We start from the raw sequence: 14,576 nt of genomic DNA, 5'->3' as shown, positions 1-14,576 counted from the left end.
CGTTATATACAGTCAATCGAGATGTGTGGCACATTACTGACCAATGAACCTGACAGTCCCAAATTACTAAAGGACTTGACAGTTATATTGCAGTAATCTATTACGATGACGGTTGTTTTTTATTAAGGTTTTTTTTTTCTCTTTTTTGTGCAATAAACGCTTCTTTTTGCACAATTTGGGTCGTGTTACAATGTATTGCCTAATGGATGCTACATTACTCGAACTGTTTTTGTATTACAGATCGTTACACAAAGTGGACCGTGGATTCTGAAAAATCATAAATCTCAATAAAGCATTAAGCGAAGGAATGTGGTATAAAGTTTCAGTGTTTGAAAGTCAAATATTTGAAATTTTTTGAAGTTTTTCGCAAGGTTACCCTATTTTCTATCAGCTGTTAACGCAGCTCACTTGTTATCACCAACTAAATGTCATATCATCGGTGATTTGTGTGTCAGTCATGTCAGCTGTGGGATTATTTTTGTTGACATAAATCGTATTTAGGATAAATTAGACAGCACACGATGCTCAAATAGCTGAACTGCAGAAGCTCCGCCCGCTCGGACAACTCGAGGCTTCAAAACGAGCGCTATCCCTAACGCCAACTCAGTTTGAACTGCGCAACAGCCTCTCTGCATTTTCATTGGACGGCTGAGCGCTGACACTCAATGACAATCGGCAGCAGGTTGTGGGCAACAGCATCACAGCTCACCCGTGAAACGGCTAACGTTAGCTATAAGTGAACAGGAAACGGCGTGTGAATTTATGCTCTAACTTACACGGGTGACGAGACAGCTAGCTGGAGGAATATAGCTGTATTTCTGAGCACGGCGAGAATGTCTGTCCCGGCAGGAGAGGGATGAAGATGACACCTCTGTTATGGCGAGTTGTGTCAGTGTGGCTATGTGTTGCTGTAGTCTGTTGGTAAGTTAGTGCAATTTGTTCCGTTTAGACATTGTTGTTATTCCATTTAGAGTCAGTAAGTGTGAAAAGTAACTAACTGTCTGACTACCGTTACCCAAAGCTAACTCAGTCACAACACAGTAACACAGCTAACGCTAGTCAGCTAGCTATGTTGTGATGTGGCACCCGGCTGACTTCTGACTTGTTGTCAACGTTACGAGTTAGCTTGGCTTGCTGACAACTTGCCGATAAACAAGTTCTCTCTAAATTACATTTTCCCGCCACCTCATGATATTTTGCTGCCATTACTATTTATAATTTGGCAAAATTGTAACGTCATAAGTTCAGTCAGCTGCCCGACGTTTGTGTCATCTAACGTTATCCAGAAAGAATCCAATTAAAAAGCACCAGCTGACGAGAATACACGTAGTATAGCATTTATAGAAGACATCCAGCTAAAGACGCCGTAAGATTTCTGGTCAACTGAAATAAAGCTGCTGAGTCTACTGTAACCTACATCAATGACTGTTGATTCCCACGTCTCACATTATAACTGAGCTAACGTTATGGCCACCGTTACACAGCTTTGGTCCATCAGCTCTTGACAGGATTACGTTACAGGCCTTTCACGCAGGTCACGTCAGTCGTCTGGAAAGCTGGATGTTATCGAGTCTCAGTAAATCTGACAGAACATAGTAAAGCCAGCAGAGAGCGAGATTATGTGGGATGATTATAGCCTATAGTCACGATGTTAGAGGATAGTAACCAAACATAACACACACTGATTCCTGTACTTCAGATAGAGAGGGGATGGAGGCAGGGAGACATGATGTAATATGGTATTAAGATCTGTGTTGGTGGTGTTGACCTGGCCTACATTTACCAGCATTGCTTTAACTCTCGTGAGTGAAGCTGTGAGTGATAGTACTTTTGGCCTGTACTGTTGGCACAGTAGGTAAAATGTAAATATGTCCTGTTCTAGTTCAGACTTTCACAGCGTTCAGACATGTCACAGCAGAAAAAATACAGGTATGATTAATAACAATTAGACTTCATTTAGGCCTTGGTATTGTGCATGCTGGCTAACAGGAATGCTGCACTGAGGATATTTAATGGAGTCAATGAGCCATCGTTAATGCTATTAATTACACCTGTGTGTTTCCTGCTACGACAAGTCAACATGTCTGCTGTGAGAAAGTGTATCAGATGTTAACGAAAGAATGAAGCTGACAAAGACTGAGTTTTTAAAAAAGCGGTTACTCTTAAATAGGTTTGGTTGACATATACAGTGAAACAATACAAATTTGTCTAAAGTCTAGACCAGACTAGCTAAGTTTATTAGATTGTGTTAGGCAATCTTACAAATCAATGAGTCAGATTGGTTTTTATGGCAATATTGGATTTGTGTGTGATTTTAACATTAATGTGATGAAGTACCTCAAATTGTCAGATAATTAATTTGCTGGATTAGGCAAAAACAAACATTCCCATCTGTTTATTTTATCCATCAACAGCACAACACAATATCAAATCAAATATACTGGGATAGAAAACCCCCTAATCAAGGAAATCAAAAGCTAAGTCATCATGATACAATACTATTGCAATATGTTGCCCACAGTAGAAATGTTATTATAACACAGGTGATTCTGCAATTATGCAATATGCTGGTGGCAGAGTCTCAATGTATTTAGAGATCATAAATCAATATATTGCAGTATTGATAATTTGTCCCACACACTAATTAGAGTCATTTCAGTGTATGAAGTCATAATTTGAGTGAAGCCGCACTGTAATGTTGTAATCATAACAGATAATCAATGGTACATCATGTGATGTGGCATTCAGAAGTTGAAAGACTCACAGTCACGTGTCAGTCAGGGGTGTGTCTCAAGTGTGTGACTAGTGCACTGAGACTGGACACATCCGCTTGATCTTTGCACTCGTGGGAGACGTGTTTACCTGTTTCATTGGTTACACAGTGGCCAGCTCACTCCTTCATCTCCAGCCTGCTCTGTGTTGACTCTGTTTTTGTTATTGCATAGTGTCTGTGATCCCTTTAATAATACATCCACATATATTGGCCCACCCAGACACTAAATAGCCATTTCATCATGAAGAATGTGTCGAAAAACATCCCATATTTGTAAAACAAAAAAATCAAATGTATCTATAATGTATCCACGCTAAGATCTAGCATTTCCTACCATTTCATGTGTAAAGTCTACTACTTTAACTCTTTGTCTGTAACCAATTAGTTAATTATTTAGAAAGCCATGCCTTAACACCGCTTTTGCCCCTTTGGGAGTTACATTACAGCTTCTGGCTTTCAATTAGAAAACAAATACTCTGTTGTTGGCTTAAGTGTTTGTGACTGGTCCAGCCTTGCAAGTCAGATCAACAAAACAGTTGCGCCAGCCAGCCAGCCAGCCAGCCCATTGGCCAAGGAAAGTCCTTGACATGGAATCTTGAATAAAATCCAGCTAGCGGCCTGGGTTGGTGACAAGGTGCAGTCGCTGTTGGAGTGTGGCCTTTGAGACTGGAGCAGGAGGACCTGTTCCCCTACAGGAACGTGACATTATTCATGCAGTACAATCATATACACAAATCCGTATTTAAAGCACTGTCGCTGCTCTTTATCATTGTTTTCCTGCCAGGAGTGGAGACAGTCACTGTGACCCTGACCACTTTTTCTGACACAGTGTCACCAATAGAACTGTGTTGTTAAAAGCAAAAGAATAGAGTTTCAACATATTTATCCACACAACAAAAATAATAACAAAAAGTATAGAAGAAACTGTCACTGAAGGAAAATAACTGAATGTTATTTATTGTTTATTCTCACTTTCCTAAATAGTGTCTTTTTGCTTTTTACAGTAGGTAGCAGGTTTCAGACAAAAGACAACAGACAAAAATAATATGTGTATTTTTTTTTTAAGTTAATTTTTAAGGCCTCCAGTCAAGTTGAGCAATGAAACACTTTGATGACTTTCCTTGACTCTGTATACAGATAAAATAAATTGTCTACGTTGGAGGCAGGCCACCTGGACTTTCTCATTGTGTCACACAGTGACATCATGCTGCAGCTTCCTCTGTGTATGACTCACTGCAGTCAAATAAAATGTGTAGTGTGCTTGATTCCAGAGTTTGTCAATACCCTTATACTTGCTTCTTTCCCAGACGCCAGGACATTTTTTTCTTAATCCATTATCAAGTGATGCATATTCAAATTGACTCAACATCTTATGACACTAATTGTTGTCCCTTTTGTCCTGTAGGTACCCTAGTTGTTATGTTGGTTGCAGAGAATCACACCAAGAGGCCCAAAAGCCCGTGTCCTCACAGGACATCAGTACGGAGGAAGAGTCAGGAGAAAAGACTCATTATCACAAGGTGGCATCTGCTGTATTATACTATAACCTACCACATCATCCAGTTGTTTCCGCTACAACACTCATGTGACCATTCACTTCATTATACATTTTTTAGCTTATTTTACCACACAGGAAACCTGCTGCGATGCTAGATACATATCAGAGAAACACTAGTTGCACAGCAAGACCTGAATATGTGGGCTAGAAAAACATTTAGCATATTCTGATTTGAGGGTCTTTTGGATTCTGTGATTAAACTTTCCCCTCATGGTCTCAATAATGTTTGTGTGACTGTATGTGTTTTGTCCAGGTTGAGGAGAGCTGGGTTTTACCTACCCAGTCCCCACCAGAAAATGAACAGTTGATAGAGGATGATCAGCAAAAAGAGGAGCAGACACTACAGGAGGTGGACAAAAAAGAACAATATTCAGAGGTGATGTGGAGATTAGTTTGAAACTTTACAACTGTGCATATTGAAATTACATTTTGTCTTTGGTATCATTTAAGTAGATCAAAATTTAGATATGGTACATCTGTCTACTTGTCACAAAGATAATCCCTAAAGCCTAAAAAACAAATCAAATCTGTGCTATGACACTTAATACACATGAGTAATGATTTGAAAGACCTGTTTGACTTAAGATTTCTCAGGGTTTTACCATTTGATGCCTCCTGAGCAGTAGAACAGTTTCAAACATGGATGAGCAATCACATATATCGTGGCATCCAGTTCTTTTTTATCGATCATTCCTGCAACATTAGAAGCTTTTAAGTGTTTTAGTTGATCAGTTTAACTCTGGCTAATGGGCCGAGCATTTGAACATCTCCCCTGACAGCTCAAATATCTCTCTGTTTATCTATCAGGCCTTTGAAGCGGATGAGCCCACTGTCGAGGTGAAGTTGGAGGCAGCCAAAGGACTTTCACAACCTGAGCCAGAACCTGAGCAAGGCTCAGAAAATCAAAATATCGAAGCGTCCATCACTCAAGACCAAGAATCAGCTCTCCTACTCCCATCCTCTGACTCTGTCTCTGGTTCTGCTGCTGAGTTTAAAGACAACCCCAACATCCCTGACCTTCAGGACAACACCCCAACTAGGCAAGCTTTTATTTCCTCAAAGCTCATTTTAAGATTCACTTTTTTTAAAATTAAAGCTAGTTCAAATAATCTGAAAAAATGTTGTACCTCTTTATTCTGGTGTTACAAAAATGTGATTGTACATTGCTTACTATAGATTTAACAGCACTGTCTCTGTTAAAATGTTTCTTTTTTCTTGGATGCTTCCCTGTAAATTTTTAGTGTCTCAGATGATGCATCTGATGTAGCTGCACCTGAGATCATTGCCTCTGACCTGCCTCCTGCTGACTGTGAAGAAGAAGAGGCCAACCCATATGATAATGATAGGTGGGAACTAGTACTTATGTGCCCTATTTTGTGAGCAAAATGTGAAAATAATTTTTCGTCATATTGGCAAGTACATCAGTTATATAGATAGAATATCAGTTCAGTGCCAACTTTGAGACAAGTGTAACTCTGACGCTCTGTAACAAGGTAACAATGTTTTTCTGTTCCCACATCAGCCCTCCAATAGTTCTGGAGAACACCTCCAATGTTCACACTGCAGGTACTAAAACCCACACTGACCCTCCTCTGAGTTCTCCTGCTGGTCACGGCACACAGCATCTGGAGGCCAATACTTCACACATGCTGAAACAAGAACAAGTAAGGCCACACGGATACCACGTGAACTATTTTCCTCTCTTACCTCTTGACTTCCAGAGGAGGTGTCCCAGCTCTCATTTTCTCATTATCTTTGACAGGACCTGAGCTCCCCTGTCACCACAGACACAGATTCCAGTGTGAGCAGCAAAGACCCCGAGGACATTCCCACATTCGATGAGTGGAAGCGGAAGATGATGGAGGTGGAGAAGGAGAAGAGTAAGATTGCATTTTGATTCTGCTCATACAGTTGTGTCTATGTATCACACATGTATCACATTCTTATTTCACCTCAAACTACAGGAATGTTGGCTGAATTTTAAGCTTTCCCATCAATTCTTTGTTAATTTTTTTCCCTATAGCTCTGTCTACTCATACCTCTACTAATGGGGGTTCTCATACGGTGAAGAAAGTCCAGAAGAACTTCAATAACTACGCCTCAGTGGAGTGTGGAGCCAAGATCCTTGGTTCTAACCCAGAGGCTAAGGTATATTTGATACTACAGCCTGCAAAGAATACTACCTGTCCTGTTAGATGTTGACATAATGACAAATACAAGCTGATCTCTTAATTTGTCCCATACAGAGCACTTCAGCCATATTGAAGGAGAACATGGACATGTACATGCTAAACCCATGTAGTAATAAAATCTGGTATGTAGTATGCTAGCATATCTGGTTTTCTTTTACAAATGCAATCTGAATACGTTTCTTTTCATCTCCGACTGAACCATATTTTCTTTCCCTCTCTCAGGTTCATCATTGAGCTCTGTGAGCCCATCCAGTTGAAGCAGTTAGACATTGCTAACTTTGAGCTCTTCTCTTCCACTCCGAAAGACTTTCTTGTCTCCATCAGTGATCGGTACATACAGCTATCATATTTTATACAGTTTAAACAGTTTGTGTTAGCAGCTTACAAATGTTAATTAGTTAATGTTAATTTGATTTTCTGAAACTGAAGGCCTCAAAAAACAGAGCAGGGAGCAGAGTTTCTTTAGAGAAATACAAAGAGTGATATCAAATCATAATCATAATTCCATTGACACCAAGCAGTAATCATGAGCTGACAAACATCTAGACCACATAACTGAATGTGTTTTATAAATCTACTCCTGCAGATACCCAACGAACAAGTGGCTAAAGCTGGGAACCTTTCACGCCCGGGATGAACGCACAGTCCAGAGCTTCCCATTGGATGAACATCTTTACGCTAAATATGTGAAGGTGAGTGTGGTATTTTTTTAGTGCAGGGAAGAATTTAGTATTTACCCAAGCAGAGATTTTTCTGTTCACTTTGCTCTGAATCTCTTTAAATGGAAGTCTTAGTTCCTTCACTTTCATTCTGTTCCTTCTTTTAGCAGTCACAAGGTCAACCTGTGTAATAACTGTTAAAAGACTGTGTTGTAGAAGGAACAGTTTTGGTTCCTTAAAGTCAGCTATGCAATAAACTGAAAATAAATGTTGGTGTTGCTCATATTGTACACCCTCCTGGATAAGAGCAATCCTCAAACTAGGGAAGTTTTAAAAGAGTTTTCAATCCTAGATTATCTGACTGAGTCTCAGAGACAAAGGCCCCACAGTCGTTTTGCTTCTGACATAATTCAAATAAAACCAACTTTCTCTCTTTGGTCCTGTGTGAATGCATGTATACATCTCTGTAATCTTTTTCTCTTTTTTCTGTTTCTCTTGCTTCAGATGTTCACCAAGTACATAAAGGTTAGCCTGCTTTCCTTGTAGAGGTCTGTGGTGGAGTGAAATGAATAATAAACATGAAGGAGACTCTTTTATATCTTTTACGGTTGGGGTGATTGACTTAAAATGCTAAAAACATAATCAAATCTAACTGCTGCTAACCTGCCCATTCTTACTACAAGAACTACTCTTTGAATACGTTCATATCACACCTAATGAACATTTTAAACCCATGAAGTGTAACCCGCCAGCTGTCATTCAAATAATCAAGCATACTAAGTTAAATGATCTAACTTGCTGAGTACTGAGATGTTTCTCAGGTCTACTTACACAGTAACTCACTCACCAATCAGTCAGCATTTCATTTTAACCTATTATGTTGATTATACAACAAAACAAAATCATGGCTTTGCAGTTTGTAAATAATACAGCCACTGCTGAGATTGTTGAATGCTCTGAGGTATAATCCACCACACATTTCCATTATAATATCTGAATCATTTTCACATTTTGTTTTAGGTGGAGCTGGTCTCTCACTTTGGCTCTGAACATTTCTGTCCCCTCAGTCTCATAAGGTATGTAATATTCAGGCAATGAAGCTTTCATAACATACTCTCCTGAGCTGTTTAAGAAGGAAATGAGCATGAGAGTAAAGGCAAAATTGTAGCTAGTGACTAGGGCTGGGTGATATGGACAAAATGAAATATCATGATATTTTGGATATCATATCGATATTGCGACAGTATTGCAGGAATGACTAATGGTGCTTTCATAAAATATTTACATAATGAAATCTTTGATAAATAATCATCACTAGTGTTGATATAATGACTAAGTGGGTAAAGACAAATAACAGAACAGCTAGAACAGTCTGGTAGGTTCAGAAAATGACATCACTTTACTGTAACACAACCTTTAAAACAAGGAAAAGACAACACTCATGCCATATCACGATATTATGATATCCAAAATCTAAGACAATATCTAGTCTCATATCGGGATATCGATATATTGCTCAGCCCTAGTAGTGCCATGTGTTTTTCATAGTTTTACATTTGTATTTTTATTGTTTTGTGTTGTACAGTATGTCTTATTATTTAATTATATATTCATCTAGTTTTAATTAACCATAATTAAACTAGTTTGTCTTTACTTTCCAGATGATTGCTCGTTGCATACTGCATGAGCTCTAGATGGTGTCAAGTGATATTATGTAATATTTGGCATATAGTCATAGGTATTCAGCTCACCCACACCCCTTACTGTAAGTCATTGGTGGGAGCTAGTAAAACTAATGCATATGTTAGCAGCTGTGCTTTCCACTGCTGTAAAATGTAAAGGAAAAATGGGGCACTGTGCACAGAAGTGTCAGAAACTGTTGAAACCAACAAAGATATCACATAATATTTATTTGAAGGAAATACTAAACTAAATGGTGCATGTGATTTCATATAATGTATATGTAACTCTTATAGACATTGTGCCAGAGCTGGTGTATCCAACACTAGTTTGATGCTTGTGTTAAAACTGTCTCATGTTGAAATGAAGGACCAGCTATCGACTGACTTTTCTATATGACCTTTGTGTGTTGCATGCTTTTACTGTAGCTCTGTCTGCCCTCTAGAAGCTGGCACAGACTTGAGAATAGATCATTGGATAAAAGATTAGATTTCACTGTTACGTGAGAGTGGTTATGGAAAGATTTTGATTTTCTTTTTTTTGCCAGGGTGTTTGGCACAAGCATGGTGGAAGAGTACGAGGAGATTGCTGATCCCTCTGAAAGACCAGATGATCAGGACGACGACTTGGGTGAGAACTGAGAACATAGCGAGAATATAAATATATATTTCTCTTCATTTGTTGCAGTATTACAACATGTAAGACAAACTGAGTGCAGCTGAGTATTTTCAGCTATTCTGTGCAATTTGTATCAGATTATTCCATTAATTTGTGTATTCATGCATTATTTTTTACATTTTATTTGTTGTTTATGGTAACTTTTATTAGTTTCTTTTAATGTTCTGTTTTTATGTGAGGTTGATGTGAATTATTGCATAAATAGAAATGTTTTGTGTATGCTAATGACTGCTCCCTACAGATTATCCTCCTGGATATGCACCTGGTGAAGTCAAGTATTCCAAGAATCTGATTGGATCAGCAAAGGGTAAGTATATGAAACATGGATTTCTACTACAATGATCCCAAAGTTGGAGTACTGTATTAAGTTGTTACTCTGGTTTTAATTTTCTCTTCAGATGTCATCTTGAACATGGTCAATAATCTTGCTGTCAATGTTCTTGGCGGAGGCCCAGAGATGCAAGGTATGGCCAAAACACTTTTTAGAACACTAGATTGTAATAATTTGTGCAGCCAGTCACTGTTTAATATTTCTTCATTCATGTTTTGAAGGCAACCTTTCATCCCAGGAAGGGAACGTGACTGAACCATCATCTCAGCTTGAAGCTACCACTCAAACTACTATTACAGAAATTACATCAGTGTGAGTATCTGTCAGAAGTGAAATGTAAAGCGACCATCAGCCAATCTTAATTGTATCATTGTGTTTCAGAGTTGAACAAACAACTGAGTAATTTAATATTATTGACAGATTCAAACTAATTTATACCGCTTCAAATTGCTTTAAAGTATAATTTTGTTTTTCCTTTGAAGTTTGGGACCTACAATTGGTATAATTATATGAGAACCCTACAAACTAAAGCTAATTTGGTCTCTTGTCCTTCACGGCTGTTCTAATGTGTTCCTCCTTTACTATATTTAATGTACACTATGATGTCCTTTTCTCTTTCTAGTCCAGAGTCTGAAGAGGTGGAGATTTCACCAGACTCTGATATCCCTGAAACTGCAGCCCCTTCCTCAGAGACCTCTGTGCCAGAGCCACCTACCACTGATACTAGCAAACAAGAGCTCCCCCCAGTGGAGGAAAAAATTATCATTCCTCTTGAGAAAGATGAGGAAGAATCTATCGGCTCTACAATCACCCTTTTAGATAAAGAGGAAGAGGTGGATGAAGGAAAGGAGAAAAAGGATCCTCATGAGCGACAAGAAGGACTGCTACCTCCTTCTTTTTCCTCCTCTTGCTCTTGCGCAGCTTCCCTCCAAGAGTATCTCCAGCGGCAGTGTTCAGTCCTGCTGTTCAAAAAATGCCACAGAAAGGACCGAAAGCAAAAGATTCCTCCCATTCAAACGCCCACTTTGCACCTACCCCTGTCCCCCTCTGCCTGCCCTGAACCCAAGCAGCACCACAGTGAGGTACATCAGCCCCATGACAAAGAACAAGCTCCTGAACAGGAGCCAGAGAAAGGAGTCAGCCCGTCAGAAGCACCACCGCCTCCAGGGAACATAGTAGAATCTCATAAGGAGTCCATGTCTGAGCCTCCTCTGCTGGAGCCCAGTCAAACCTCGACGCTCCCCAAACCCAGTGTCACCGATTCATCCTCTGCCAAACCTACCCCTATTGTAGAGACACCACAGCTTTCTTCTGAGGAACCAGCAAAGCAGCTGAGGCCAGAAAAGAGCCAGGAGGTGCTGGTTGAAGAGAAGCACATGGAGACTTCAGCCTCTCTCAGTAGCTCCAGCGATGTACAACCCAGCATCAGTGCCACAGTGGATGATTCTTCAGTGACACCAACAGAAGAGAAGCTTCACATTGATGTTTCTCAGCCAGAGATAAGCCCCCCCATCCAAACCCCAGATGTGACAGATCAATCTCAAGTCCTCCATCCCACTGCTGCTCCTCATTTAGAACAACACCCTGCCCCACCAGCTGTTCCTGAAAGCGGTACCGCTCCCACTGAGCCACCCCACATTACTCCAGACACCGTCACAGAAGCTGAGCCCTCTGGTGGTCAGGCTGTCATCACAGAAACTAAAACGGAGGATTTCGGAGAAGACATCTCTACTTCATCTTCTCCTTCCTTGCCTGCCTCACCGTCCCTCTCGGACATCTACGCAGACCCCCCGAATGGCACGGAGCAGAATGGTAACCCAGTGCACGGCTCCAGCCAGAAGGAGTCCGTGTTCATGCGGCTCAACAACCGCATCAAGGCCCTGGAGATGAACATGTCACTGAGCGGACGTTACCTGGAGCAGCTTAGCCAGAGGTGAGAAACAGGGACGCATAAAACAGCAATGAGATTGTTATGTTGATGCTTATGAACTGAAGTCTTTTTTTTCCATCTTTTAATTCAAGGTATCGGAAGCAGATGGAGGAGATGCAAAAGGCTTTCAACAAAACCATCATTAAACTCCAGAACACCTCCAGAATTGCAGAGGAGCAGGTGAGCAATGAACTTGAGATTGTTGTCCCAAAGCTGTATTCATTCATATTGAATGAATGCAAAAATGCTCAATAAATCTGAGCTGCTACTTCCAAGTAAAATCTTTTGGAATTGACAATTAATTTCACATGTATTCTGCTTTTTTATTAACAAATATACCATTCCAGGGATGTGATCCTCCTGTTTGGTTGGTCTCTTAATTTGTTGTCCTTTTTCTCCCGTAGGACCAGCGTCAGACTGAGTCTATTCAGTTGCTACAAGGTCAGCTGGAGAATGTGACTCAGCTGGTTCTCAACCTGTCTGTCAAAGTCAGTCAGCTGCAGATTGAGGTAGATACAAACCTTCAGGCAGACAGCCTTCATCTGTAATCAGTTTTTCAGCCTCGAATCAAACTGAGTAAATTTGTCTTCTGCCAGGATCAAGTCATTAGGATACACTAGTAGTTTTGGGCCACCAGGTCCTGACATATAGTCCCAGAAACATCTTAAAAGCTACAAAATGTGTTGGTACTTACTGCATCGACTTCTGTAATACATGTCTGAATGTGTACTTAGGCTAGTTATATAACATTTTTTTCATTGTACTTCATTTTTTTGACTCATCAGACATTATTGGGGGGTTTTCTTTGCTAGTGATGTAATCAGTGGTCTCTCTCATAGGTGTCAGACAGGCAGAACTACTTGGTGCTGTCTCTGGTCTTGTGTCTGTGTCTCGGCCTGCTGCTGTTTGCCAACCGCTGCCGCATCTCCACCCTGCCTCCAACCACAGAACCAAAGCCACCCATACCCAAGAGCTACTCCTACTGCTGCCCTGAAAGGTAACAAAACAAGTGTACTGTGTCACAAAAACATATCGCTCTACCATGTCCACCTTTATAACCAGATTCAGCAGAGTAAAAGATGAAATGAGGAAGGTGTGTCTTCAAACACATGATGGTGAAGAAAAAGCTGTAGTTGAGAGGCTAGATTTGAAAAAGCACTGAGTATCATCTGTAAATGGCCTCTTATGGTGCCGTGAATGGCCTCTACTCATTAAGCCACCTCATTGAAACAATTATTCATCAAGAACATCGCTGCTGGATTCTTAAGAGATTGCACAGCCGTGACTCATGTCATAATAAAAGTGCCACATACAGTCTTTTCCCTCAACCATTACTGTTTCCTTAATAGGCAGCTGTCTTCCTGTGATGACACCGGTTTGAAGAGGAGTGCATCCTATCCACTCATACACACTGAGTCATTCCAGTTAGTCACCACTGAAGGTATGGCTTTACTGCCATCTGTTTGAATTTTTCTTTTTTCATATGTTTTTAATAATGGCTTATTAATAATCCAGAATTGAATCATTCTTTGTGTTGGTTGAAATTAACATCATGCTTTGGCTCACAGGCCCAGAAATGCTGCACGCAGAGGAGACACAGAGTCTTTTTCCAGCTAACAGAAAGGTATGTAAAGATGAACTTATTGCACTGCTGAGTATGGGTGTAAAATGTAAGTTTGAAATACTGATAGTAACTGATTATAAGGATTAAATGGGCCTTTTGTCTTTCTTTTGTTCTTTCTACCAAACTTTCTACCACACAGAAGAGACGGCGTAAGATGAAACCCATTGAGAAAGTGGAGACTCTGACACCCTCTTTTCATGCTGCTCCAGAACTGTGTAATGGAGATGTTGTGTGTAACGGTGTTCCTGTCACCACAAAACCTAGAGCCCTTACAAAACGGTTACTTCAACCTATCTTCAGAGACTCTCCCTCAGAGGGCAGCTCGGAGGGATCTTCCCATTCAGATGACCCCTCCTTCTGTGGAATCACCACAGCTTGCACTCGTATCTGTGATGGGCTCCCTCCACCCAAGACCCGGTCGGAGAAACGGGCACTAAGACGCAGGCGTCCCAAGCCCAGTTGTGCAGTGGTGGACTTGCTTCAGGCCCCTCGGAGGGACAAGAGCGAATCATTGTCCATCTCTACCATACAGGACATCATGAACAGGAAAACAGAGCAAAGCTCTGGGACATTTGGGGTAAATGTCACCCTCTCAGGTCCTGTTTGACATAAAAAAAATAGACTCCACTCCTTCTCACTGACTGCTGAACTCTTTCCAAACGGATGGATGTTAATTCATGTAGCAACAGGCAGCTTTAAGCTTTAACATGAGACAATCCCTTCACTCTTACTGTTGAGTAAGTTTTCTGTTCATGTTCTCATTCTTTTCAGACATCATTTATATTTGTTAAACTTCAAATCAAAGAAATGTCTTCCCAGCTTACAATTAAAGCTTTTCCCTGTTGTTTGGAAACACTGACTGTGACTTCTGACCTAACAAATTTATCAAAAGGACTCAACAACTCAACTTGCCGTTTGTGAAATAATTCTTCATTTTAAAACTTCTATTTCAATTTTCTATCTGTATTTTTATTTATAAAACCTGCAGCCAGAAGCGTACCTGCTTAAAACTGAAGAGTTTTGCTTTATTTTCACTTTTAAAAAGTAGCAATTGAATTGAATAATTCAATTAATTTAATAAATTTATTTGGGGTGTAAAGCACAGTATACCAGAGACATATCAGAGTGTTTGTTTGGGAATTTTATTTTAA

At 40.2% G+C, this 14,576-nt stretch overlaps 1 protein-coding gene across 2 annotated transcripts; it reads left to right on the top strand.

Moving 5' to 3' along the window:
* Positions 1-638: 638 nt before the first annotated feature.
* Positions 639-14,335, top strand: LOC122993333 (SUN domain-containing ossification factor-like). 2 transcript variants are annotated; one of them, XM_044367410.1, is made up of 24 exons: positions 639-921; positions 4,179-4,293; positions 4,585-4,707; positions 5,139-5,371; positions 5,573-5,677; positions 5,854-5,995; positions 6,094-6,211; positions 6,355-6,479; positions 6,578-6,645; positions 6,746-6,853; positions 7,110-7,215; positions 7,687-7,707; positions 8,203-8,258; positions 9,410-9,492; positions 9,782-9,847; positions 9,939-10,004; positions 10,093-10,183; positions 10,494-11,804; positions 11,894-11,981; positions 12,206-12,310; positions 12,641-12,798; positions 13,151-13,242; positions 13,370-13,425; positions 13,565-14,335. In XM_044367410.1, exons 1-24 carry the CDS (start codon positions 857-859, stop codon positions 14,030-14,032), a joined length of 3,969 nt encoding a protein of 1,322 aa, XP_044223345.1. In that variant the 5' UTR covers positions 639-856; the 3' UTR covers positions 14,033-14,335. The 2 variants fall into 2 exon arrangements, with proteins under 2 accessions (XP_044223345.1, XP_044223346.1); XM_044367411.1 differs by lacking the exon at positions 7,687-7,707.
* Positions 14,336-14,576: the final 241 nt, after the last annotated feature.

The sequence above is a fragment of the Thunnus albacares genome, chromosome 12, assembly GCF_914725855.1.
Source record: "Thunnus albacares chromosome 12, fThuAlb1.1, whole genome shotgun sequence".
Lineage (NCBI taxonomy): Eukaryota > Metazoa > Chordata > Actinopteri > Scombriformes > Scombridae > Thunnus > Thunnus albacares.
This window is presented reverse-complemented; position numbering and strand designations above follow the sequence as displayed.

Excerpts from the sequence above, each read along its gene's own strand:
- LOC122993333 (XM_044367410.1), top strand. The coding sequence starts at position 857 with ATGAAGATGACACCTCTGTTATGGCGAGTTGTGTCAGTGTGGCTATGT. Across the intron at positions 7,216-7,686 it reads TTTACGCTAAATATGTGAAG|ATGTTCACCAAGTACATAAA; the intron begins GTGAGTGTGGTA and ends CTCTTGCTTCAG. Across the intron at positions 7,708-8,202 it reads TGTTCACCAAGTACATAAAG|GTGGAGCTGGTCTCTCACTT; the intron begins GTTAGCCTGCTT and ends ATTTTGTTTTAG.